This window comes from Paramisgurnus dabryanus, chromosome 9, assembly GCF_030506205.2.
Source record: "Paramisgurnus dabryanus chromosome 9, PD_genome_1.1, whole genome shotgun sequence".
Classification (NCBI taxonomy): domain Eukaryota; kingdom Metazoa; phylum Chordata; class Actinopteri; order Cypriniformes; family Cobitidae; genus Paramisgurnus; species Paramisgurnus dabryanus.
In genome coordinates, this window is record NC_133345.1 from 40,538,349 (window position 1) to 40,562,863 (window position 24,515).

At 37.2% G+C, this 24,515-nt stretch overlaps 2 protein-coding genes across 2 annotated transcripts; one reads left to right on the plus strand and one right to left on the minus strand.

The window, feature by feature from the left end:
• Nucleotides 1–1,845: 1,845 nt before the first annotated feature.
• rnf7 (ring finger protein 7) lies at nucleotides 1,846–4,672 on the minus strand. Its single transcript, XM_065246618.2, has 3 exons — nucleotides 4,462–4,672; nucleotides 3,394–3,441; nucleotides 1,846–2,293 (listed from the first exon to the last, which is right to left on the minus strand). The coding sequence occupies exons 1-3, from the start codon at nucleotides 4,634–4,636 to the stop codon at nucleotides 2,175–2,177; spliced, it is 342 nt and encodes a 113-aa protein (XP_065102690.1). The 5' UTR covers nucleotides 4,637–4,672; the 3' UTR covers nucleotides 1,846–2,174.
• Nucleotides 4,673–5,355: 683 nt separating this feature from the next.
• On the plus strand, nucleotides 5,356–20,742 carry trpc6b (transient receptor potential cation channel, subfamily C, member 6b). The gene is made up of 12 exons (XM_065265057.2): nucleotides 5,356–5,714; nucleotides 7,758–8,514; nucleotides 10,124–10,309; nucleotides 10,477–10,641; nucleotides 10,824–11,040; nucleotides 11,860–12,087; nucleotides 14,913–15,177; nucleotides 15,655–15,850; nucleotides 18,236–18,439; nucleotides 19,148–19,204; nucleotides 19,295–19,370; nucleotides 19,847–20,742. Exons 1-12 carry the CDS (start codon nucleotides 5,617–5,619, stop codon nucleotides 19,981–19,983), a joined length of 2,586 nt encoding a protein of 861 aa, XP_065121129.1. The 5' UTR covers nucleotides 5,356–5,616; the 3' UTR covers nucleotides 19,984–20,742.
• Nucleotides 20,743–24,515: the final 3,773 nt, after the last annotated feature.

Consider the following 24,515-nt stretch of genomic DNA (forward strand, 5'->3'; position numbering starts at 1 on the left):
TTCCGGGACCATCACATGCCAGGTAATCATGGCAGTGTGAATGAACAAAAAATCTAACGATTCTGGAAAATTCCAGGATGCCTTTCCCGTGTATTTTACGGAATGTCTGTGTGAAAAGGGCTTAACATGAACAAAACACGAAACTCATGAGAAAAGCCGACAGCACATAGTGTCCGTGGTGTCTAAAGGATTGCCGATTGCCCTTCATCTGGTCCACTGAACTTTATTGCCAATTGTCTTAACACAGGGGTGGGCATTCCTGGTCCTGGAGGGCCACTGTCCTGTACAGTTTAGCTCTAGCCCTGCAACTCTAATCAAACACACCTGAAAAATCTAATCAAAGGCTGGAGGATTGCTTGGAAATGACCTTCAGGTTATAGGCTAGATCTAAACTTTGCAGGATATCATCTTAACAAATGATGAATAAAACGTAAATGTATTCGATTATATTTGACTTTTTAATTATTATTTTAAATATATGTGACTGAAATATTAAGTGAAAACCTGAACGACAGGCTGGACTGGGTCAGTATAAAAAAAATGTTTGGGTTTAGCCCTGCACAACGGAGACATATATTACATCTTGTACAAATGGGAATAATATGGCCCTTTAAAACTTCTCATACCTTATAATAGGTGTCTTTTAATATACAAAGTGTATGTATGTGCTTACCACTGGGATCATGGGTTTAAATCACAAAGGGCTAGCATACTTGACAATCAACCCACTTTCACTAATCATATTTTTTGCATACAGTAGTAGACAACAAACAAATACCATAAAACTAGATCACATCTAATTTCACATCTAGCAAAAGGTGATTGTGTGAGTTCAATAAGCCCAGATTTACGCAATGCTTTTATATGACGATACATTTGTTGGAGAGTATGAATCTAAAAAGCTTTCAAAGCTCATTATACAAGCACAAGACAGCCATGAAGTGACAATAAGCTTTCATTTGGTGTAAACATCTTCGTAAGATGCCCTCATGACCACATTTAGCCCAAACTTGTGTACTGGTATATCAGTGCCAAGAGGTCACAGACAGTCCTATTATAGCTGCTTCTAGTTGATAACTGAGATGGTAAGATACAAAATGTAAAATTAAGGTATATGGAAAAAGTGCTATAATTAAAAATAGATGTATTAACAGTGAAAATTCAGTTTTAAAGGAAAACACCACCGTTTTTCAAATTAACTATGTTCTTACCTCAACTTAGACGAATTAATACATACCTATCTTTTATCAATGCATGCACTTTTAATCTTTGTAGAGTGCCTCGTGAATGTGTTAGCATTTAGCCTAGCCCCATTCATTCCTTAGGATCCAAACAGGGATGAATTTAGGAGCCACCAAACACTTCCATGTTTTTCCTATTTAAAGACTGTTACATGAGTAGTTACACGAGTAAGTATGGTGGCACAAAATAAAACTTTTGTTCGGAGCCACAGGAATGAATGGGGCTAGGCTAAATGCTAACACATTCACGACGCGCTGTACAATGATTGAAAGTGCACACATTGAATAAAGATAGGTACGTATTAATTAATCTAAGTTGAGGTAAAACATAGTAAAATATTGAAAAATGGTGATGTTTTCCTTTAGGTTAATCATAATGAGGGCAATTTTGGATAATGACATCACAGCATAAAAAGTCTGAAAGAGATTTCAGGTGTTTACATTCATTCTTGGATGTGTATGGTGAGAAATGGTTATGAATGGCACAACCTGTAATGTAAACACAATGCATTGTGCACAGAATATACCTTATTCACCCCGCAGTATATTTAAAATATTTCTGCCAATAACTGTTGTACATTCGGTAAGTAAAGCACACCTATAATACACTGAGTATTTTATTTATTTCTAACACACTTACAACACACATTCATAGTACAACGGTTCTTCAGTTCATCACGTGATGCTACAAACCCGGAGCTCCACAAGCTGGCTCAAGTTAATGCTGTATTCAGTGACCGAGGGGTATAACACACCAGCGTCACCCGAATTTCTCCCTACATCCATGATTTCACTCTGACAGTAACATACATGCACACAGGTGTAACTACACATTCAGTGGCAAGAGAGATGCTCTGATAATCAGTCCTGTTCTCCATAGACAGAGCGGTGCCAAAGTGGACGGAGGAGGTGTGGGTACGAGGCTTGAAATCCTCACTTGCCGATCCTCTGTACTACCCAGTCCTGTTGGCACAGCGGGCATCTGTTGTTCTGCTTCACCCAGAGCGACATACAGCAGTTGTGGAAAGAGTGGTTGCACTCTCCCCATACCACTGAAAGACAAACAGAAAGACAGAAAATATGAAATAAACAGAGATGCTTGTCAGAGGAATGTTCACTGGCATGGGTAATGGTTTGAGCCCCTAAGGTCGCATTAAAGGCGGAGTGCATGATTTTTTGAGAAACGCTTTGGAAAAGAGTACCAAAACACACTTGTAGCCAATCAGCAGTAAGGGGCGTGTCTACCTACCGGAATTGTTGCCTGGGTTGCGTATGTGTTGGGCGGGTCTATCAAAAGAAGGTCCAGATTCTATTGGGTAGGGGCATGTTTGTTTAGGTGATTTCAAATGTCAACATTGGCTTTCAAAGATCGTGCACCCCGCCTTTAACACTGGCTGTTTGAAGTAAGACTCAATTTCATTGTAAGCGGACAAATCGAATATTCCCATGTCAAGACGTTTCGTGCATCATTGAAAATGCGATGTTAGCACATGACGTTAACTCAGGTGGACACCACCCATGATCACATGACTCTTCTCATCTTTGGTGGAGTATTGTTGAAGTTTTATTTCTTGTTACTGAAATAAAGCTCTATAATCTTTTCGTCTGTGTCCATTGCATATCGCTACGTTTTACTTCCTCTGTGGTTTAAGCTGTTCCAGGTTAGTATGCCTACCTTTTGTTTCGTTAAGTGTTTAGTGTAAATGCTGATATTGGATACCAGTAGCTTTTAAAAGATGAATTAAAGCGGTCGTTAAAAAAAATCGCATAGTGTCAACAAATTGGAATTGGGCATCAAGATTTACAGTTTAAATCCAGCCTTTAATACCCAGCAAATGACAACATATGAATAAGGTACACCGTTCATAACAGGTGTAAACGTTTATAGTCACAAAAGAAGATATTTTTATTATATGTAACCATGCTATGCTTAAATAACGTTTGCATTATAAATGAATGAAGTCTGTTTTTATTAAGTGCTACATAAAAAAGGGTGACTTGACTTTTTTTTTAATAAATGCCAAGTGCAAATGTATGAATTAAAGGAAACATCAGATAAGACAGTGTTGACCATTTGTCTTAAGGGGCTTATTGTAATTTAATTATTTGTTAGGTTATCAGCAAACTTGCAATGATGTTATGGTTAACTTACCAACACAGTCTTCTTGCTTGTTTTCAGCTTGGCATCTCAAACACGCATCTAAAAATACATGAAATAAAAAATACAACCTCAGCACATTCAATATATTATCTTACATGAGATCTAAGTGAAATCGGAGTCATAAACCTTGTTTAAATTTACAGAGGACAGACTATGCTGTACTCTCCGACTTATTCAGAGAGGTTATGATCTGCTGCATACACACACATTCACGCACAAAAACACTCACTGCATGAATCATATCCAGCCACCTACCTAAACAACATTGGTCATTTATGCATTCATAAGCATTAACTTGGTACATGCCCAAAATTGTTCAATCATATTATTGTGCATTACAGGCACACGCAATTTATTTTTTATTAATGCTAATCTAGACATTTATAATTTTGGGCAACCATGGCATGAGCAATATCAAACTTCTGTGTGGTAAGGGCGTTTAAACATTAAATAGACGTGTTTGGGATCCAAAAGCGTATTAAAAGGTTCAATTCTTTTTTTTTTTGCCATCATTTGGCGCATTGAAACACCCCCTTCAGCATTTTTGGGCATCAGCTGTGCATTTGCACATTTTATGCAGCATTTCTGTTGCATCTGATACTTAAATGTTTGACATTTAACAGCATTTGACTCAGCATTTTGAGCTCCATAAACGTGCTCGTGTCAATATTTAATACACATCGTATAAAAGTTTGAACATTTGATTTAGATACAATAAGATATTTAAGATGTGTTAAAGCATTAAATTGTGGATGTTTGGTAATCATATTTGCGTTGATGAGTTCAAAGACCCTTTTGGGGACATCAAAGGTGCGCTGTAACTTTAACATTCGTCACTATAGGTGCTGCTGTCTAGGTCGGCAACTTGGTATTTTGAAAAACAGTCGTGTTTAAATCTACTGTTTTTTTTCATATTCAACCACGTTTCTTACTTTTCTAGAAAAGTGACCTTATAGTTTGTTGTGTATGCCTGATGACAAGAGGTTAACAAGCACGCACAGTAAGATGAAAATACAGCAATGCTATCTGAGTTAGCCGGTTAGCTTAAAAAACACTCACCCATTACTTGAACCCTGCAAATAGCGCAGGTGTCGCACTCAACATCCCAGCTCCACATCGCCACTGCATTCCATTTCTTAAGGGAAAACATCTTATCTGCTCCGGACTTGGACCCGGACGAACCGCTGTGCGTGTGAACTAAACTCGGCTCGTCGCCGTCGTCCATCTCCGCCATAGCGAAGAGGCGCAGAATCAAAATGGCTGAGACTCCGGTCTGCAGACAAGCAGTTCGGTCTCTCGCTGGAGCTGTCAGTGGACAGGCCCCTGACTGGATTTCTTAAACGTGTATTCAAATTCATTAAGTCATGTTAATGTTCACCATTTGTCCATTGTCCTAATTATTTATTTTTTTAAAGAAACGCTGTTCTTAAAGGTAACCAATAACTCATTTTCTCTCTTTTTTTTAATAACTCATTTTCTCATATCACATAGAAACTGCATAAATGGCCTATACGGACCAAATGAGATTTTTCATCATAAAGATGATTTTCAAGGTTAATTTAGTGCATGACCTTTATAAATATAGGCTACTTTATGCTTTTTTGTCGGGTCAATAAAAGCCAGGTGACGAAAATCAAGCCACTAGCCATGAAAGGCCAGCTCTGTTTGAAATGAAAAAATTTTTAAATATCAAAATTATATTACTCTATTACTAAAATTATATTACTATCAGTAGCTGCCTTATAATACACTGAAAGTAAAGTAAGCATAAAATTAAAAGCATTAGGCAGTTTAAAGTTCACAGGCTATTTTGTTTTTAAAATGTTTATTTTTAAACATTTTTATTTCATAATTGAAAGTAGCCTAATATATCAGATGAGTAATTTATAAAAAAAAATATTTATTTTATTAATTATTTTTGCATTATTCAAATTATTATCGTCATACATTGCCTTATAGAACACGGGGTTCAGTAGCCTATGAAATACAAAAGACAAAAAGGTATCCATGACGTCATTACCCTTTAGAGATGTTGAACCGTCCAAAACCTTCCCAAGAATGAACATGTACTTTTACAATAAACCCCAAAAACAGAAATCGCTTCTCAGAGTCCAAGAATGAACTTTGCATGCGCGCTCATGTGAGTGTCGCGCTTTGCGCTCTTGGGCGCATCAGTCAGAGTGAAAGAGATTTAATGAAGAAAACAGCCGACAAATGTCCACTGATCACAGCACTTCTGGTCAACAAACTTTTGTCCATCAACAGATGAACACCAACACTGACAGCAACCATTTACCGCGATTTTATAAGAGGTGAGTTAATTTCGTAGCCTTGTATAACAACGTTAAGAGTGTTTGGAGTTTTACGACCACAACCTCAGACGTCTGGGTTACGTTGTCATGCAATGATGATGGTTGTTGCAAAATTAATGACAACAAATCTATGACATGTGACTATTTTAGTGTGTTTCTACAGTGTGTTTTTATTTGTGCGTCATGTAAGTATGTTTTATTTATAAAGTATGGTTTAATGATAAACTGTCACCAATGTTCTTAAAGAAATGTGATCCTGTCTGTAAATGCAGGGTAAAGTCTCATAGTCAAATTATTTAAATGATTGACTTCATACTGATTTCAATCTTTGAAATGATCTTGCAATATTTAAGATATCAAGGTTTTTCATAGAATAGTCTATAGTGGTCTCCAGCATGGTGCCTGCAGACACATTTTATTAATAGCCTCAATTTTAATATTTATTTATAACATATTTTTATATTAGCTTGGCTTCTTTAATGTATGTTAACATTTTAAACAATGATAAAAAATACCAACAAGTAGAATGAAATAAAATCAACAACTAAATGAAAAATGTTTTGAGTAGACTATATAAAAAATGCAGGCCTCCAGATTGTTTTATTCATTGTGGTAGCCCTTACTTACAAAAGGTTGGAGACCACTAGTCTGGATGATTTAGAAAACAGTAAATCACAAAAACTAACTTATTTAGAAAAGGGACTGATGCTTTCAAGATTCAGATCATAAATTGTAATCTAGTATTACTTAGAAAATCAGAAGCTGGTGACTTGTGCCATTTGATATGTGTCATCATGTCAGATGGGGATTAAATGACAGTGAATCAGTTGGATGTAGATTATGTTATCAGATGTGACTCAAGCAGAGGCTTCTTTATCATCTTCCTTCTAAAACCTGTAAAGTTCAGTGTCATTTAACTTAAATGAAGGAAGATCATCAAAAACCTAAAATGTTTGTTTGTGTCACCATATTCCGTGACAGGTTTTGCATTTGTTCCGATTGTTGTCACCTGGACATTCATTGACTGATTACTTACCTCATCACACCTGTATGTCATTTTGTCTGTCTATTTAAGCCCTTGTTTGTGTAATGTTCACTGCCGGATTATTGTCGCCATTCCACGTCTGTTCTTGTGCTTCATGTCAGTGTTCCTGTTGTGCTTACCTGCCCGTTGTTGTTTCTCGTGTTTTATTTTCTGTTTGTTAATAAATGTTATTTATTCATCTGAACTTTGCAAATGTGTCCTAACTCCTGTTTCCCGGCGTGACAGTTTGTGGCTTTCTCCCCTAAAATTATGTTGGCCCCCCAAAAAAACCTAAGATTAAGGCCTTGTCCACACGGACACGGGTATTTTTTATAATCGTGACTTTTTTTAGGCGGTTCGAAAACGCAGTAGCACTGAAACCGAACATTTTTGAAACCCCTGCCAGGGTGAGTATTTCAAGAAACTGCGGTTGCAGTGTTGTCGTGTAGACCAGTGGTTTTCAAACTGGGGGCCGTGAGATGGTGCCGGGGTGCCCCAGTTTTATGACATTTTATGAAATACATTAATTTATCATGAATTCTGTGTAATTAAACTTAAAAAATAAGGCTACTAACCAAAAGCACTACTTTTTTGTATAATTTAATGTTCTTTTATTAAAATGTTGAGTTTTAGAACAGTTTTTTGTCACACATTTTCTTTGGGGGGCCTCGAAGAAATGCACCGTAAACAAGGGGGGCCACACGCTGAAAAAATTTGGGAACCACTGGTGTAAACAGTTAAACCGGGATTTTTGCCTTGCCACATCACTTTTGTTCAGCTTCTGATTGGCCAAGGTGGCTTTACGATTTGAGTTATATCGTCGCCTGCTGGTGTGGCATGCTCTTGACAGTGCTTGATAGCATGTTTTTGCTTTTTTATGAGAGGACATAGATATCTTTTAAACCGAGAATGTGTGGAGGGGATTTTTTTTGGAGGAAAAACTTGCAATTGGCTAAATATAGACATATTTAATATAAGCATGTTTTGAACAACTGTTCTTCTTTGTTGATATACTGTAGGTGGAGCAACGATGACGTTCACAGGCATGCGTTGGGTAAAAGCCGGCGCATGGCTACACGGAGACCGACCTACATGTTTAAAGCTTGCTACAATAGTTTGTCCTCAACAGAGGAGCGTTTCCTAGAGGCGGCCGAGTATGGAAATATTCCTGTCATCCGCAGAATGCTTGAAGAACTACCAGAACTCAATGTCAATTGTGTGGACTACATGGACCAGAATGCATTGCAGCTTGCGGTTGCCAATGAGCACCTGGAAGTGACAGAACTCTTGCTAAGGAAAGACAACCTGGCCCGGATAGGCGATGCCCTGCTTTTAGCCATAAGTAAAGGGTACATTCGCATAGTGGAGGCCATTTTGGGTCACCCAGCCTTTGCAGACACAACCAAACTCACCAGTGGCCCCCTCCAGGCAGAAACGCAAGACGACTTCTTCGCCTATGATGAGGACGGCACTCGGTTTTCCCGTGATATCACACCGCTTATACTAGCTTCTCACTGTCAAGAATACGAGATTGTGCACGTTCTTCTACGGAAGGGTGCCTGCATTGAGCGGCCACATGAGTACTTCTGCAAATGTAACAGCTGCCTTTATCACCAGAGGCATGACTCTTTCAGCCATTCATGTTCAAGAATCAATGCCTATAAAGGGCTTGCCAGTCCCGCCTACCTGTCTTTATCCAGCGAGGACCCAGTGCTGACGGCTCTAGAGCTTAGTAATGAACTAGCTGTGCTGGCCAACATAGAGAAAGAGTTTAAGGTAGTAACAATGAAGATGGAGTGCCTATAATTTGATTTAATGATAGACAATCTCAGTATACACAGGGTACATTTACACAACTTATTAGAGCATACTAAAGCATAAAAAAGTATCTGTCATGTTTTTGAAAAGTTTTCACATAAGGTACAGATAACAACTTTATCAAAACAATCCCAGTTCACACAGACCCATGAAGACAACTAAAATGCTGCATTATGAAACAAGGCCAGTAGCTGGCAAATATAAAAATGTAAACAAGGATCAGATATGTTTCTTAACAAAGATGCATGTTCATAGGCGCCGATTTCTGCCGATGGGTGCTCATCATAAGGTCAAACAATGTTTAGGTTACTTAGCAACGGCAGACGCTCTGGAGCACCCAAGCGCTTTGAAAAGGAGGTCTTGATGTAGGGTGACCATACCTGCCATTCTTCCCGGTGGCGTCATGGCCAGGATTTTGGTGCGTCTTCCGGAAGTCGTATTTGTTGACCGCATACGCCATTCAGTTAAAAACATATGACATACAATCGTAGTTTCATTCTTACCTTAAAATGTAACGGTTGCTTTTCTGTAATAATAATAATAATCCTCTATGACGTATGCGGTGGACAAATCCTGGCCAGGACGCGTCTGGGAAGAATGCACGTATGGTCACCCTACTTGATGTCTTCCTTGTTCTATGATTTCCCTCATTCAGAAATACGTAACAAGTTTGTTTAGTGTGTTGTGATTCGACAGCAGCTTAGCCTATCGTTAGCTTAGCTGGCAACTGATGTATTCCTGTGGGCGGAGTTTAGTCAAAAACTCTTTTTTTGACGTCATTCAACAGGGAAGTAGACGGATGTAGTCCAAACTGGTGGTTCGCTGTAGGCTTTGAAAGAGGAATTCTGTTAAAGAAAATATATCGCCTAGCAGTGAACTCATTTTGCAGGTATTATTTATGCTCTAACAACAACATTACACACTAACTAAAGTTTGAAAAAAAGGGTCAGAAAGAACGTGACTTTTAAGAGTCATGACTCTTTTTAGTTTTTAGTAAGTTTTCAGTGCATATGTATGTGGGTGTATAGTTTTGCCTGACAGTTAGTGTATGATAGCTGATCTGTAGCCTTTGACGTGGAGTGGGCGACTTAGCTCTGCGTGCTACATCATTATTGTTTAGCTTAAGGTTTGGGTGAAGCTTCAGTCATTAACAGATGGCACTATGTTTGCTCTTCTCAAAAAAAAAAAAAAATGTTTGCCTGCCAAAGCAGCTACATTACTGTATATTGCTTAACAAAGATGTCAAACTGTGACTGTACTGTACTTTATCATTTATTGATAAAGGTGGTCTGTAACCTTGGCAGCACACTATCAGAAGAAAATGGTCAAATACTGGCCCTAAGCTGTCATAGGGGCAGTACCCTTTAAAAACGTCCTAATTTGTATTATTTAGGTAGAGATATTTTTATATTTGTCCCTCAACAATCCAAAGTCATTCATGTACTGTGAGTAACCAATTCATGATGCTCACCTGTACCAAGTTACAACTGCATAGGTTTTCAAAAAAATATGCATCATACTTTTAATTGACCAACTATACAGTATGGATTTGTGTTTGCTCTTACAGAATGATTACAAGAAGCTGTCTATGCAATGCAAAGATTTTGTAGTTGGGCTTCTGGACCTATGCAGAAACACAGAGGAGGTGGAAGCCATTTTAAATGGAGACACAGAGACAGGTGGCCACTTTGATACCGGCGGCAGACCCAGTCTAGTTAGATTAAAACTGGCCATCAAATACGAGCTGAAAAAGGTGAATAAACATCAAACATTCACACACAGCTGGTTCACCAGTCATCCAGTTGTTAGTGAAACAGATTTGAATCACAAATGTGCTTGAATGGATGGATGGATGTGTAGTATACGTTATATCACAATACTGTAATATCTGCATTCCTGTTCCAATGTTTTTCCACACAGTTTGTAGCTCATCCAAACTGTCAACAGCAGCTCCTGTCTATATGGTATGAGAATCTATCTGGATTAAGGCAGCAGACCACGGCTGTGAAGTTACTGGTGGTTCTGGGGGTGGTGGTTGGACTTCCCATCTTGGCTTTACTGTATTGGATTGCACCCTCAAGCAAGGTCTGTCTGCGATAACCTGCACTTTTAACTTATTGAAAATTCAGGAACAGCATGGGCAATTTTATTTTCTTATGTAATATCACTGAACTGGTGAATAAGTGTAGTCTAAATGAGAACACAATCAACCAAAGTTCATTAATAATGTTAAATTTTTTTTTATTTTTTTTATTACATAATTGTAGTTGGGGAAAATCATACGTGGACCTTTCCTGAAGTTTGTGGCACATGCAGCTTCCTTCACCATCTTTCTTGGGCTTCTCATCATGAATGCTGCCGACCGCTTTGAGGGAACATCTCTCCTGCCAAACATGACCGTCCACGATCACCCCTCACAGCTGTTTCGCATGAAAACCACATCGTTCACATGGATGGAAATGTTGATAATTTCCTGGGTCATAGGTTAGACATCATGTCTCATTGTGTTATACTGTACAACTTTACATTACAATAACATTTTTGCCTTTAACATTGATTTTAAGGTGTATGCATGGTTTAATTGAGGGGCAACCTTCCAATCTCCCTGATGAAGCCAACAAACGGGAATTCAGCTGTCGATTTAACCCAAAATGGCCAACTTTACAGCAGAATTTTTTTTACTTTTAACATATTGTCATGTCAACATACATTTAATGAATAGATTGATAGACGAGTCACAGATTTTTTTATCTTTTGGAATTTAAAGGGATAGTTCACTTTAAAATGAAAATTCTGTCTTCATTTACTCATCCTCAGGTTGTTCTAAACCTGTATGAATTTCTTTTTTCTGACGAACACAAAAGAAGATATTTTGAGAAATGACGGTAAACACACAGCAGATAGTGACTTCCATAGTAGGAATAAAAAATAATGATGGAATCTAATGGGTACAGTCAAGTGTGTCCTTACCATAATTTATCAAAATATTTTCTTTATAATTTATAACAATACTTCCAAAATATTTTTTTCCTACTATGGAAGTAAATGGTCACTATCTGTTGTGTGTTTACCATCATTTCTCAAAATATCTTCTTTTGTGTTCATCAGGAAAAAGAAATTCATACAGGTTTAGAACAACATGAGGATGAGTAAATGATGACAGAATTTTCATTTTAAAGTGAACTATCCCTTTAAACGAAATTTAACACTAAATTATTTCCTTTAGTGTTATATAAAGGTATTTTTCTTTTCTTTTGTAAGAAAGGTATACAATCTAATGATATGTTTTTTTTCCGATTTAAGGAATGATCTGGGCTGAATGTAAAGAGATTTGGTCTCAGGGTCCTCGGGAATACCTGCTGGAGCCTTGGAATCTGCTGGACTTTGGAATGTTGGCCATTTTTGTGACTTCTTTCATTGCTCGGTTTATGGCATATTGGCATGCATATCTTGCACAGAGTTATGTTGACAAACACTACACAGATCTATCAAACCTAACCTTGCCCTTTGAGATAGAGTATTATCGACTCGGTGAGTATGACTTTTTCAGTGAATTTTGATAGGACAAATAATACAATGTTCATCTATAAAAATCAATAATATTTTTGCAGTAGGCTACCCCATACGACAAAAAATATATATTTTCAAATTGTAATTTAAAAATATGTTTCAAAATATACAAAAAAAAATGGCAAAAATATATATACTGAAATACAGGTGCTGATCATATAATTAGAATATCTTTAAAAAGTTGATTTATTTTACATATTCAATTCAAAAAGTGAAACTTGTGTATTATATTCATTCATTACACAGAGACTGATTTATTTCAAATGTTTATTTCTTTTAATTTTGATGATTATAACTGACAACTAAGGAAAATCCTAAATTCAGTATCTCAGAAAATGTGAATATTACTTAAGACCAATAGAAAGAAAGGATTTTTAGAAATCTGGGCCAACTGAAAAGTATGATCATGAATAGTATGAGCATGTATATAGGGCGTGGCATTGAGTCAATCAGTCTGTGGCACTGCTCAGGTGTTATGACAGGGACAGGGGTTGCAAATTAGCTTCGGTTAGAAACCCTGTGTGCAACACATTTGTTCAAGTTACTGTAACCTGTTACAATGTGTGTCTCTCTGCATTGTCCCTGACAAATAAAAAAAAAAAAAAAAAAAAAAAAATATGAGAGCCCAGGTTGCTCTGATAGTGGCCTTCAGAGTTTCTGCATTGTTTGGTCTGGCATATCGCATCTTCCTCTTCACAATACCCCATAGATTTTTTATGGGTTTAAGGTCAGGGGAGTTGGCTGGCCAATTAAGAACAGGGATACCATGGTCCTTAAACAGCTTTGGCACTGTGTGCAGGAGCCAAGTCCAGTTGGAAAATGAAATCTGCATCTCCATAAAGTTGGTCAGCTGCAGGAAGCATGAAGTGCTCTTAAACTTCCTGGTACACGGCTGCATCGACCTTTGACCTCAGAAAACACAGTCAACACCAGCAGATGACATGGCACCCCAAACCATCACTGACTGTGGAAACTTTACACTGGACCTCAAGCAATGTGGATTGTGTGCCTCTCTTCTCTTCCTCCAGACTCTGAGACCCGGATTTCCAAAGGAAATACAAAAATTTACTTTCATCAGAGAACATAACTTTGGACCACTCAGCAGCAGTCCAGAAGCGAGACGCTGTTGTTCAAGAGTAACTTGACACAAGGAATGCAACAGCTGAAACCCCGGTCTTGTATATGTCTGTGCATAGTGATCAGCTGCAGTCTACTCTTTGTGAATCTCCCCCACATTTTGAATGGGTTTTCTTTCACCATCTTCTCCACGGTGTGGTTATCCCTTTTGCTTGTACACTTTTTTCTACCACATCTTTTCCCTCCCTTCGCCTCTCTATTAAAGGCGCTCTAAGCGAATAATGTGCGACGTCACTTCCTGTTGATGTTTGAACTGTTTTCAAACAGACAGCGCGTAGCTAACTCCTCCCCTCCCCCTCCCTTCCGTGCTTTCATGAACGCGCCCAACCCCCACCCCCAAATCCTTCTTGTCGTTTATTGGCTGGAACACTTTGTTATGGTTTCTGTTTGTAGGTTTGGCCATTTGTTGATATTGCCGTTTGTGAAGCCTGGACTGTCTACAGAGATCGCGTTTTTTTACAGTTTGATCAGCGGACAGGCAGCAAGCAGATAGTGAGGAGATGTTTCCGGTATGTAACAAAAAATGTTTTATGGTCTAAAACGCTTCAATTCGCTTAGAGCACCTTTAATGTGCTTAAACAAAGAGCTCTGTGAACAGCCAGCCTCTTTTGCAATGAGCTTTTGTGCCTTGCCTTCCTTGTGCAAGGTGTCAATGGTCATCTTTTGGACAACTGTCAAGTCAGCAGTGTGGGACCAGGTGTCTTTTTAAAGCAACACTAAAGAGTTATTGCTCTTTGCTCCACCTACAGGTTAGAAGCGTAATTGTTCATTACCACTGTCGTAAATACTGCAGGATAGCTGGCTCTGATTGGATTTGTAGGTCTGCCGTAAAGCAAGTTTTTGTAGTTTTCACTCGAACTACATGACCACTACCCGACTGTTGGAAACTTCTTTAGTGCGGTTTTGGCCGATAGAGGGCTGCAAAGCGAATGTGAAAGTGCCATTCACCCTGTTTTGAGTGGATGAACCACTGAAACTTTTTTTGAAACGTTATTTTAAGGTAAAATATCTTTGGTGTTGCTTTAAAACCGAACCTTTTCACAATATTTAAATTTTCTAAGATACTGAATTTGGGATTTTCCTTAGTTGTCAGTTATATTAAAATCAAAATGAAATAAATAAACATTTGAAACATATCAGTCTGTGTGTAATGAATGAATATAATATACAAGTTTCACTTTTTGAATGGAATTAGTGAAATGAATCAACATTTTGATGATATTCTAATTATAATAACCAGCACCTATATTTAAAATATATTTTTGGCCAAAGAAATAAAATAAATAAATGTGCAGATAAACTAGATATAACATCTGCTGTTTAAAATCTAAAGAAAAATACAATATATTAATGCATTAACTGCACAATGCAACATTACATTTCGGAGATATTACGGCATGTTAAAAACTTCCATGGTAAGCAATATTAATAAAAAAAAATATTTTGCCAGTGTCATGACAATAATCCAGCAATATTGGTTTAACCAGATGTGTGTGTTTAGTACAGGATTATCTGTGTGTCTGATCAGTGGTATACAGTTTGGAAAAACCTGTTTGAGAACATTTTTATATTTAAACCTGTACAGCTACAAGTAGAAATCAAGACTTTTCATGAGCCTCTTATTGAATAATCCTTTTGATTTATTTTAGCTCGTATCTACTGGGTTCCTTCGGACCCTCAGCTGATCTCCGAGGGACTTTATGCCATCGCTGTAGTTTTGAGCTTCTCTCGAATCGCGTACATCCTTCCAGCCAACGAGAGCTTTGGACCCCTGCAGATCTCTCTGGGCAGGACTGTAAAAGACATATTTAAATTCATGGTAATCTTTATAATGGTGTTCGTGGCCTTCATGATAGGGATGTTTAATCTCTATTCGTACTATCTTGGAGCGAAGCTGAACAACGCCTTCACGACGTAAGCACTGAATGCATCTTTTTGAGTCTGCTTTGATGATAGTTAACCTTGTTCTTTATAATCATATCATACCCCAGCCTTTATCTGTTATACGATTACAAAACGTCCATAGCCACTGGCAACAATACACAGGGACATACTGGTTGTAGGCGTTTGGCAAATTCAATTATCATGAACACCACACCACGACCATGTCCATGTGGACATGAAAGCGAATAAGACAACTGCGGAAAATGTCACTCTTTATTTAAAGAGGTTCAGGGTATCAGGAAATAGATAACAATAAGTTAGACAAATTTGAGCTTTGACATCAAAAACATTTAGACTTTAATTAAACCAAAAAACTGTAAAAAGTTATATTTTGTATATACAGTAGGCTATGTATGTATATGCAAATACATACTGTACATCTGTTTGCGTGTGATTGATGCAAAATCAAAATGCTGACACATGACCCCACCATCTCTTTCTCTCCAGTGTTGAAGAAAGCTTCAAAACTTTATTCTGGGCTATTTTTGGCCTTTCTGAGGTCAAATCTGTCGTCATCAACAACGGGCACAAATTCATTGAGAATATCGGCTATGTCCTGTACGGAGTCTACAACGTTACCATGGTTATCGTCTTACTCAATATGCTCATCGCAATGATCAACAGCTCATTTCAGGAAATTGAGGTAATCAGAATCCAAAATCCAATCTTTGAGCAAGCAGGCGTTGGGATAGGACAGGCCAGAGATACAGTAAATGTCCAGACCCCATCATTTCCCAATCATATTCCTTTACAACTGAGATACGTATTACCCTCTATGCTACTTTTATATGGACATTTGTTGCCATGCAATTGGAAAGTCCTGCATCCTGGTTACACCACTTAAAGATTTTTGAATGTTTTGAATTACAGTCTGTTTGTGTATGCCAAAGAAAAACATCTCGTGGCCTTTAACATTTTAATAACATCCATCAAAATAGATCGGTATGAGGTATAAATTGATCATGCATTAAATGAAATGCACAACAAATAGTTTCTACAAACCAAGAGTATCTTTATTAATCCATAAAAGAGGTCAGAGGAGGTAACAGGAAACAGAAAAGTTATTTAATGGATTTTATAGCCATTTGGGGATTTGAACATTAATAACATGGCAACACAGTGCACTGTTATATTGCCTCTTAATACATTTTATTTTCCACAAGCATCATTTGCAGTTTATTGTAGGCCGATTTATTTGAGAAAAATCTGAATAACACACCAATATATCGATGCTACAAAGTCATTTATATGATGATATATCAATCATGCTGTTAAAAAGTCTACTTCCTCCTAGCACTTACATTTACATTTAGTCATTTAGCAGACGTTTTTGTCCAAAGCGACGTACAAATGAGGTAAACAATAGAAGCAATTATAGCAACACAAGAACAGCAATACATAAGTGCACTGGAAATAGTCTCATCAAGTCCAACACAGTATATATAGCCAAGGGTTGGTGTTTTTTTTCCCTTTTTGAGATGGCACCACCAGCCGTCGCTCGGTGGCAGAGCGCAGGGATCGAGAGGGTACATAAGGCTCTATAAGCAAGTGAACGAAAGGGGGTGCTGACCCAGTGGTGATTTTAAAGGCCAGAAGCAGAGCCTTCAATTTGATGCGAGCTGCTATAGGAAGCCAGTGTAACTTGACAAAGAGAGGAGTGACATGCGCCCTGTTTGGCTCATTGAAGACCACTCTTGCCGCTGCGTTCTGAATCATTTGTAGGGGTTTGGTCGTGCAGGCTGGAAGTCCAGCAAGTAGCACATTGCATTAGTCCAGCCTGGACAGGACAACAGCTTGGGCTAGGACCTGCGTAGCATGCTCATTTAGGAAAGGTCTTATTTTCCTAATATTGTAGAGGATGAATCTACAACAGCGAGCGGTGCTGGCAACATGCTCTGTGAAGCTAAGCTGATCATCAATGACCACTCCCAGGTTTTTGGCTGTCCTGGAAGGTGTGATGGTCGAGAAACCTAGCTGAATGGAAAGGTTGTGCTGAATCTTTGATTCAGATGATATGACAAGCAGTTCTGTCTTCGCAAGGTTAAGCTGAAGATGGTGATCTTTCATCCAGAGTGAGATGTCCCCTAGGTATGCTGAGATGGGGGAAGAAACCGTGGGATCATCAGGGTTAAACGTCAAGTGGCAATGGTAGGAAAAGCCATGTTTTCGAATGACAGAACCCAGGGATGTCATGTATATCGAAAAGAGCAGCGGTCCAAACACAGAGCCTTGATGCACACCGGTATCGAAACGTTGGGGTTCATAGATATCACCTCTCCAGGATACCCGAAATGACCTATCTGAGAGGTACGACTTGAACCATAGAAGTGCTGTGTCAGAGACACCCAAAGCCATGAGGGTTGACAGGAGGATGTGAATCTGTAGTTAACATTGTATACATTCATATTACACAGTAATGTTGGCTCAATGTAGTTTTGATACGCTTTAGCTATGATAACTAAGGTAATTTACTTGTGCTTGTGCTAAATAAACAACAATAAACTCCTTTTAAAGGAATCTATTGTTATTGATTTTTAGCAGAGTTAACCAGAAGTGTGTTCCACGAAAGCCGTTTGTTTATGTTGTTACTGCTGAAACCGTCTATATAGTAGGCGAAATTCACAGTATTCCAAAAACAGTTAGGGAAAAGTACCCAGATGGCGTTGTTTTATTTAAAAATGCCTGAAAGAGGTAACACGGCTCTATTCAAATGCAAATATATCTACAGCTTTCCCTTTCCATTCCAGTTAACGACTAAATTGTTGTTATGACGATGTATGTCACGTGAATCAACATGGCAGATCTAGTACATCTGAATTCATTCATACTATACATAACATATTCATACTATATAGTACCTACTGTTTTAACGGTCGATGAGTAGGTACTTCATCTAATTCAGTACATACTTTCACAGTGTGCCACAGTTATGAGACAGGAAGTCATATACAACTAGGAAAGTGTATGTAAAGATATCCACTCAACTATATATATATGATCTGACATATAACTGTGTGATTGGTGACAGGACGATGCAGATGTGGAGTGGAAGTTTGCCAGGGCTAAGCTGTGGTTCTCTTACTTTGAGGAAGGGGGAACACTTCCTGTGCCATTCAACCTCATCCCCAGCCCCAAATCCATCATCAGCCTGGCCATGAAACTCAAACGACTGCTGCCTACACCCCTACACAGGCATAAAGAGGACCTGAAGGAGGACACTGAGCTCAATGAGGTCAGACTCAAAATTAAACACGCTGATGGATTTTAACATACACTGGTCAAACAAGTAACTCACTAATACTCTGCTTTATTACAGAAAAATAATAAGAGTTGCAAAAAACAACTAAAGTTAATAATGATCTGTTTGATTTTTAAAGGGGGACATATCATGAATATCTGACTTTTTCCATGTTTAAGTGCTATAATTGGGTTTCCAGTGCTTCTTTCAACCTAGAAAATGTGAAAAAGATCAACCCAGTAACTTAGTTTTGTTAAATCATTCTCTGCAAGCATGTGAAAAAAATAGCTCATAAAAAATAGCTGAAATTTGGCTCCCCTTGTGATGTCAGAAGGGGATAATACCGCCCCTTAATCTAATTACGGCACTGCCATTTAGTACAGAGATCAGCTCAATTAAATTTGCAAGGACACATCTAAAACAGCACATTTTTGCTCATGGCCACAAAGTGTCAATGTTAACATGCTATAATAAATTATCTATATGGTATTTTGAGCTAAAACTTTACGTATGTACTCTGGAGAAACCAAAGATTTATTTGACATCTTAAAAAAGTCTTGTGAAATGTCCCCTTTAAATTGAGCTGCTTATTTATGTCGTGTTATTGGTTTTTGGCGCCCTCTTATGTTCAGATTGTGCAATAACGCAAAGAAGAAAATATTAGTTTATTAATAACAATCATTTTACTTCCCAAACTTTTAGTCAGAGAAACAGAAGGAGTCTTATGAGAAAAATTCACCTCATCCAAGTCGATACCAGGTTATAAATACAACTATTGATTTTTTTTAAATGCATCTGTTCTGACACACTTATTAAAAATGCTTTACTTGTTCTCTTTTCTGACCACAGAAGATCATCAAACGCCTCATCAAACGATACGTTATAAAAGCACAAGCTGATAAAGAGGGAGATGAAGTGAATGAAGGTACCGTACAGAACAGTGTGACCTCATTTTTGTTGCACTTCAGCACACATTCAATGTGTTCACATTCAATGTTCATAGTGTGTAGGTGTTAAGTAAATAAATAATGTCTACATGCTGTGGTCATTTGAGTTTAGTAAAGATGGCATTACATTTACATCTATGTATTTGGCAGACTATCAATCTATACATTTACTACAGCATATTTTCCATAGGAATTGAATTCTGTTGCTAACCAAATGCTCTCCAAATTGAGCTACAGGAATCAGTTTAAGACCAGGAAACTGATATACGTTGGTTTCTACTGTAGAACGTGGCAGTAGAAATTACAATGTTGTGGGTTCTATGTGGTATTGGATCACACCGATAAAAGTTTTCAGTTGTTTTAAAATGTTTAAACGTAGGCATGGACGTCTGATTTAGTGCTAATGAAGCTAAAAATTTGACTCATTATAGAGGACCTGTTTTGTCTCCTGCAGGTGAGTTAAAGGAGATAAAGCAGGACATTTCGAGCTTACGCTATGAGCTCCTGGAGGAGAAGTCGAGACAGACCGAGGAGCTAGGAGAGCTTATCAGAAAACTAGGAGAGAGATTAAGCAGTCAACACAACCTCTAGTGTTTCTCAAATCTTTATTCAGACAAAATTAATAATTATACATTCCTACGTTTTTATTAATATTTCATTACATTTCAAAATTGTATGTGAGTGCACAGTTTTTGGGTTGAAAAATGCAGAAGACAATATTGGAAGTACAATGTGAAATATTTGAAGTTTTTGTAAATTGTTATTTATGATGATGCTGCCATCTGCTGTTGTGTTTTTAATGCTTTTTGATGTTATAATGTTGTTGTATCAGGGTCTATTACAAATTCTACAAAACATGCACAATTATCCATTATTAATAAAATTATTTATTTATTTGACAGATTAGTCTGTTAGTGTTATACAATAGTCATTTGTTGATTTATAATGTAAGAAAAATGGACAGGTATTGTTCACTCAATACTTTTCAAATGTTTTAGGACATTTTTGTCCTAGATTAATTTATGTTTTCAAAAATAAAATACTTTTTGACTTACAAAGGCTACTTAAATTGTTGAATGACTACTGTAAATATATGTATAATGTTTACAAGTAACTACATCTATTCTAAATGCACGTTCTGAGTTTATGTTCATCAAAGATTTCTCCACTTGTAGCAGTGACCAAAGTAGACTTCATTTAAGCTTTTTATAAATATATAATAGTTTAGTTCACCCTAGTGAAATGTTATGATTTTCAAAACACATTAAGTTTCCAAACATCATTCAACAGCACAACCATTATCAACATGTTGCATTATAACTAATGTTACATTAGTGGAGTACCACATGAACACAGCAGAAAGGATTTTATAATAGAATCAAAATGAGCATTATTGGCCAAGTGTGCTTTTTTACAGGAGCTCTGGATCCATATATGACCAGATAGAAAGAACATTTAAATAAGTGAAAGTGTGATATATGGACCATTTCACCGAAATGCAAGAAAACTAACTCTAAAATACATTTTATTAAGCAAAGTGTTAATCTAACACTAAAATTTAAACGATATAATTTAAAACATGAATAAAAACTACAAAGAACAATGAAAAACAGCATATTTTTCCATCCCTGCCCTCTATTTCGATACTTTACCTTTAAAGGAACAGTATGTAAGAAATTTATATCAATTAATCATTAAATGGCTCTGAAATGTCACTAGACATTAAGAAATCATTTTCATTTCATATACTTATATCACTCACAACAGCTGTCCGGCCAGGATATTGTCATTTTAAAAGTGGAGTTGCAGCCCTCAACTGATGTTTATGTTGTCGTTTGGTATATTGGCCACCAGCTGTGTGATTGCAGTACCAGTTTTAGCCACAAGTTTTGTTATTGCAATACCAGTTTTGGCCACAATCCTACATACTGTTCCTTTAAATATAAAGCATAAAATTCTTTAGATATCTTTATTTTTGCAACTTTGCTTTAAATATTTTTAACATTGAAAAAGTCATTATATTTTAGATAAAATTCACATTTTAATCATGGCCCCAGGATTTCACTCACCCAACAAGTTCCACTCTCTGAAAAGTAACATTTTGAAGAGGAAGTGACATCATCTGGTTCTTCGTATGGCCATGTGAAGATCAAAAGTTACTTTTCTCATTTTCTTTTCTGTATATTTTATGATATTGATGCTATGGCTGTGAATGCAATCCTAATTGTTTGTCCTGTTACCTATATTATTTCTTTGATGTTATAGGTTAATTTTCAAATAAAAAATGTTGGTAAATTACTACAATTTGTTTATTGTCTATTAGCACATATTAATTGCAGCTATATTTCATATATGTACAGTATGCAGTTAATCTGTGTTGTAATGTGATATTTTTTATGTTCATAGACGCTACAGTGCATCGGCAACTCTTTTGTGTAAACAAAATGCCCCTATTCAAGTATTGCATTTGTTTTTTGTTTTTTTTGTACAGCGTAAACCCAAAGTGATTTTACTTTACTTAGTTAAGTAGATTTACATAATTTCAATATGTGTGAAATTTACTTGAAAAATATTAGTGCAAAAACTTGAGTAACAAAATTAAGTTAATTCTACTTACTGTTTTTTTTTCGTGCACCAGAGTGCGTGGCACCTCCACATGTATAGTTTATTGGAAAAAAAATCCTGGAGGTAGTTTCAACACAGTTATGTTATTGTATATTTTGGGCCAGAGTTTTCTTTTTGAATAGATGTCTTTCGGTGATTATTTGAAACCCGGTTGCTGTGGGTACTGCAGTTTAGTATTTGACTCAAGTCTCACAGTAACAGGCAAGGCTGTTTGTTTCTTAGTTCAACCTGACCTCTCAAGAGTCTCACACCTTGTTTTCTCACCTGCCACCGGTGTGTCGTGCGCGGCCCACATACAGATCAGATTTAGCCGGTGCTATTACTCTGCCTGGAAATGAATGAGAATCAGTGGAGAGCAGAGGTGAAGAGCTTTTATCAGCTGTGACCTCGACAGCACGCTGCTTGACTACATACGTCATTTAAAGAAATACTGAGAAATGCATGACCTCATCCAAAACATACACGAAAGCTTGTGATTACCTATTGTATAACAGATTAGATAGGGACACGAATCTCATATTACTATATATATATATATATTCACTTTGTATCAGTGTTTATTTTGTGTTATTACACAGTTTCTGTAATACCGTATTCATATTGTTCAATTGCAGGATTCAGCGAACAGGCTTTTTAAACATTGACCATTGCTTACGCAGTGGTTCTCAAACGGGGGGCTGTGACCCTGTGGGGGGCTATGAGATGGTGCAGGGTTTTTTGACATTTTTTAAAAACGACATTAATTTATCATAAATTCAGTGTAAAATTAACCAACAGCACTACATTGTATACTTTTATATGTTTTGTTTCATTCAAATTCTAAAACTTGAGATTGTTTCATGTCATGAATTTTCTTTGAGAGAGCCGCAGATGGATGCATCCTACACAAGAGAGGCCACCGGCCGTAAGTGATGGTGTGAAACTAACCACACATCTGGAAAACTACTACATAGCTGTAATACCTGTAGTCATATTCTGTCTATTCATATAAGCTATAATATGAACTTAAAGGAATATGTTATGTTGCTTTAAGTGTTTTTTATAATAACCAGAATAAAAGTCTTGTAATCTTGTCTTGAGTCTTGTAGTAATAACCAGAATAAAAAAACATTTTCTATGCCTTCAGGACATTTTAAATATATGGCACAAGACGAGTGGAGTTTAGCTTAGTTATACCCAATAGAATATAAAATAATCTGCATCTGGGTTTTGAAGAATAAATTCATTTCATTTTTGGGTGAACTATCCCTTTAAACCCACATAATGAAAATGTTCTAATCTTGTAGCATAGGATGCATTTCTTGTGTGTTTTGTGAGTTTGATGCGGGTATCTCATTGAATCAGTTGTCAAGGTGACCAGAAATAATATCTGTACAGGCAGGAGGAGGACGGGAACATCATCCTTGGTCACTTTGACCCACTCAGAAGAAGACATAGATGTAAGTGTATGAGAAAGGGGCTTTGAATTAGATTTTGGGCACAGGAAAATTCAGTCTGATTTGGGCGGTCGCTATTAGAAGCTGTTGAAAAGATTTGATTATTGGTCCTTACAGCGATAGTGATTGTGGTGATCATGTGACGTAGGTGATATCATGCTGCCAAGCCTAACTGTTAACAGTAACTAAGGCTTTTATGTTTTCCTCATTGTTGTAAGGCACTTTAGATAAAAGTGTCTGTTACTGTCTAAATGTAAATGCGGTAAACTAAAAGATCAGTTCACACACATAAGGTAACAAGTATACGAGTATAGGTTTTGTCTATATTTCACTTGAAGATGCTAGTATATTGCATCCCAGAGTTGATGTTTTGAATGCTGTCCATCCCACAGATCTTTCATTTAATGATGCACAACAGGCTCTTAAATAGGACTAAGATCAGAGGATGATGGTGGTAATACCTTGATTTCTGTCTTATTTTATGCCCATATTAATTAAAATAGTCAGTGGTGCTATTTGCACCATGGGATGGTGTATTATCCTCCATCAAAGTAAATTTATTTCAGAAGACATGATACCCTTCATATCCCAATGTGAAAAAAACATATTTTTAAGAACCCTGAACATCCTCTTGATGTCATTTTGACCCCCTCAGGGACCCTAAAGGGACCTAACATCTTAATTCCCTATTCACCAGGACCACGTGACGTCACTGTGTGTCGTCGCTGTTTGTGTCCGGTCACAGCTGCGCATTCTGTTTTATTCTATAGTAGGCAGCCACAACCAGATAAAGAGCAATAAAACACTCCAGGAGGTTCACAACAAGATTACAATTTGCCCGGGATATGTTGTGATGTTGGCTGTAACAACAGTCGTCAGAGAAACCCTGAACTACAATTTTATTCTATTTCAAAGGAGTTAAATCGGCGGAATAAGCCTTCAAAAGTGACCAAGGATAACTTAATTTCTTGCCTAGTAGTATATAATAGTTCACTGATTTTTGTTTAGGTCAACCAAATATAATATGTTATAGGAAATAATTTGATTTTTAAAATAATGCAC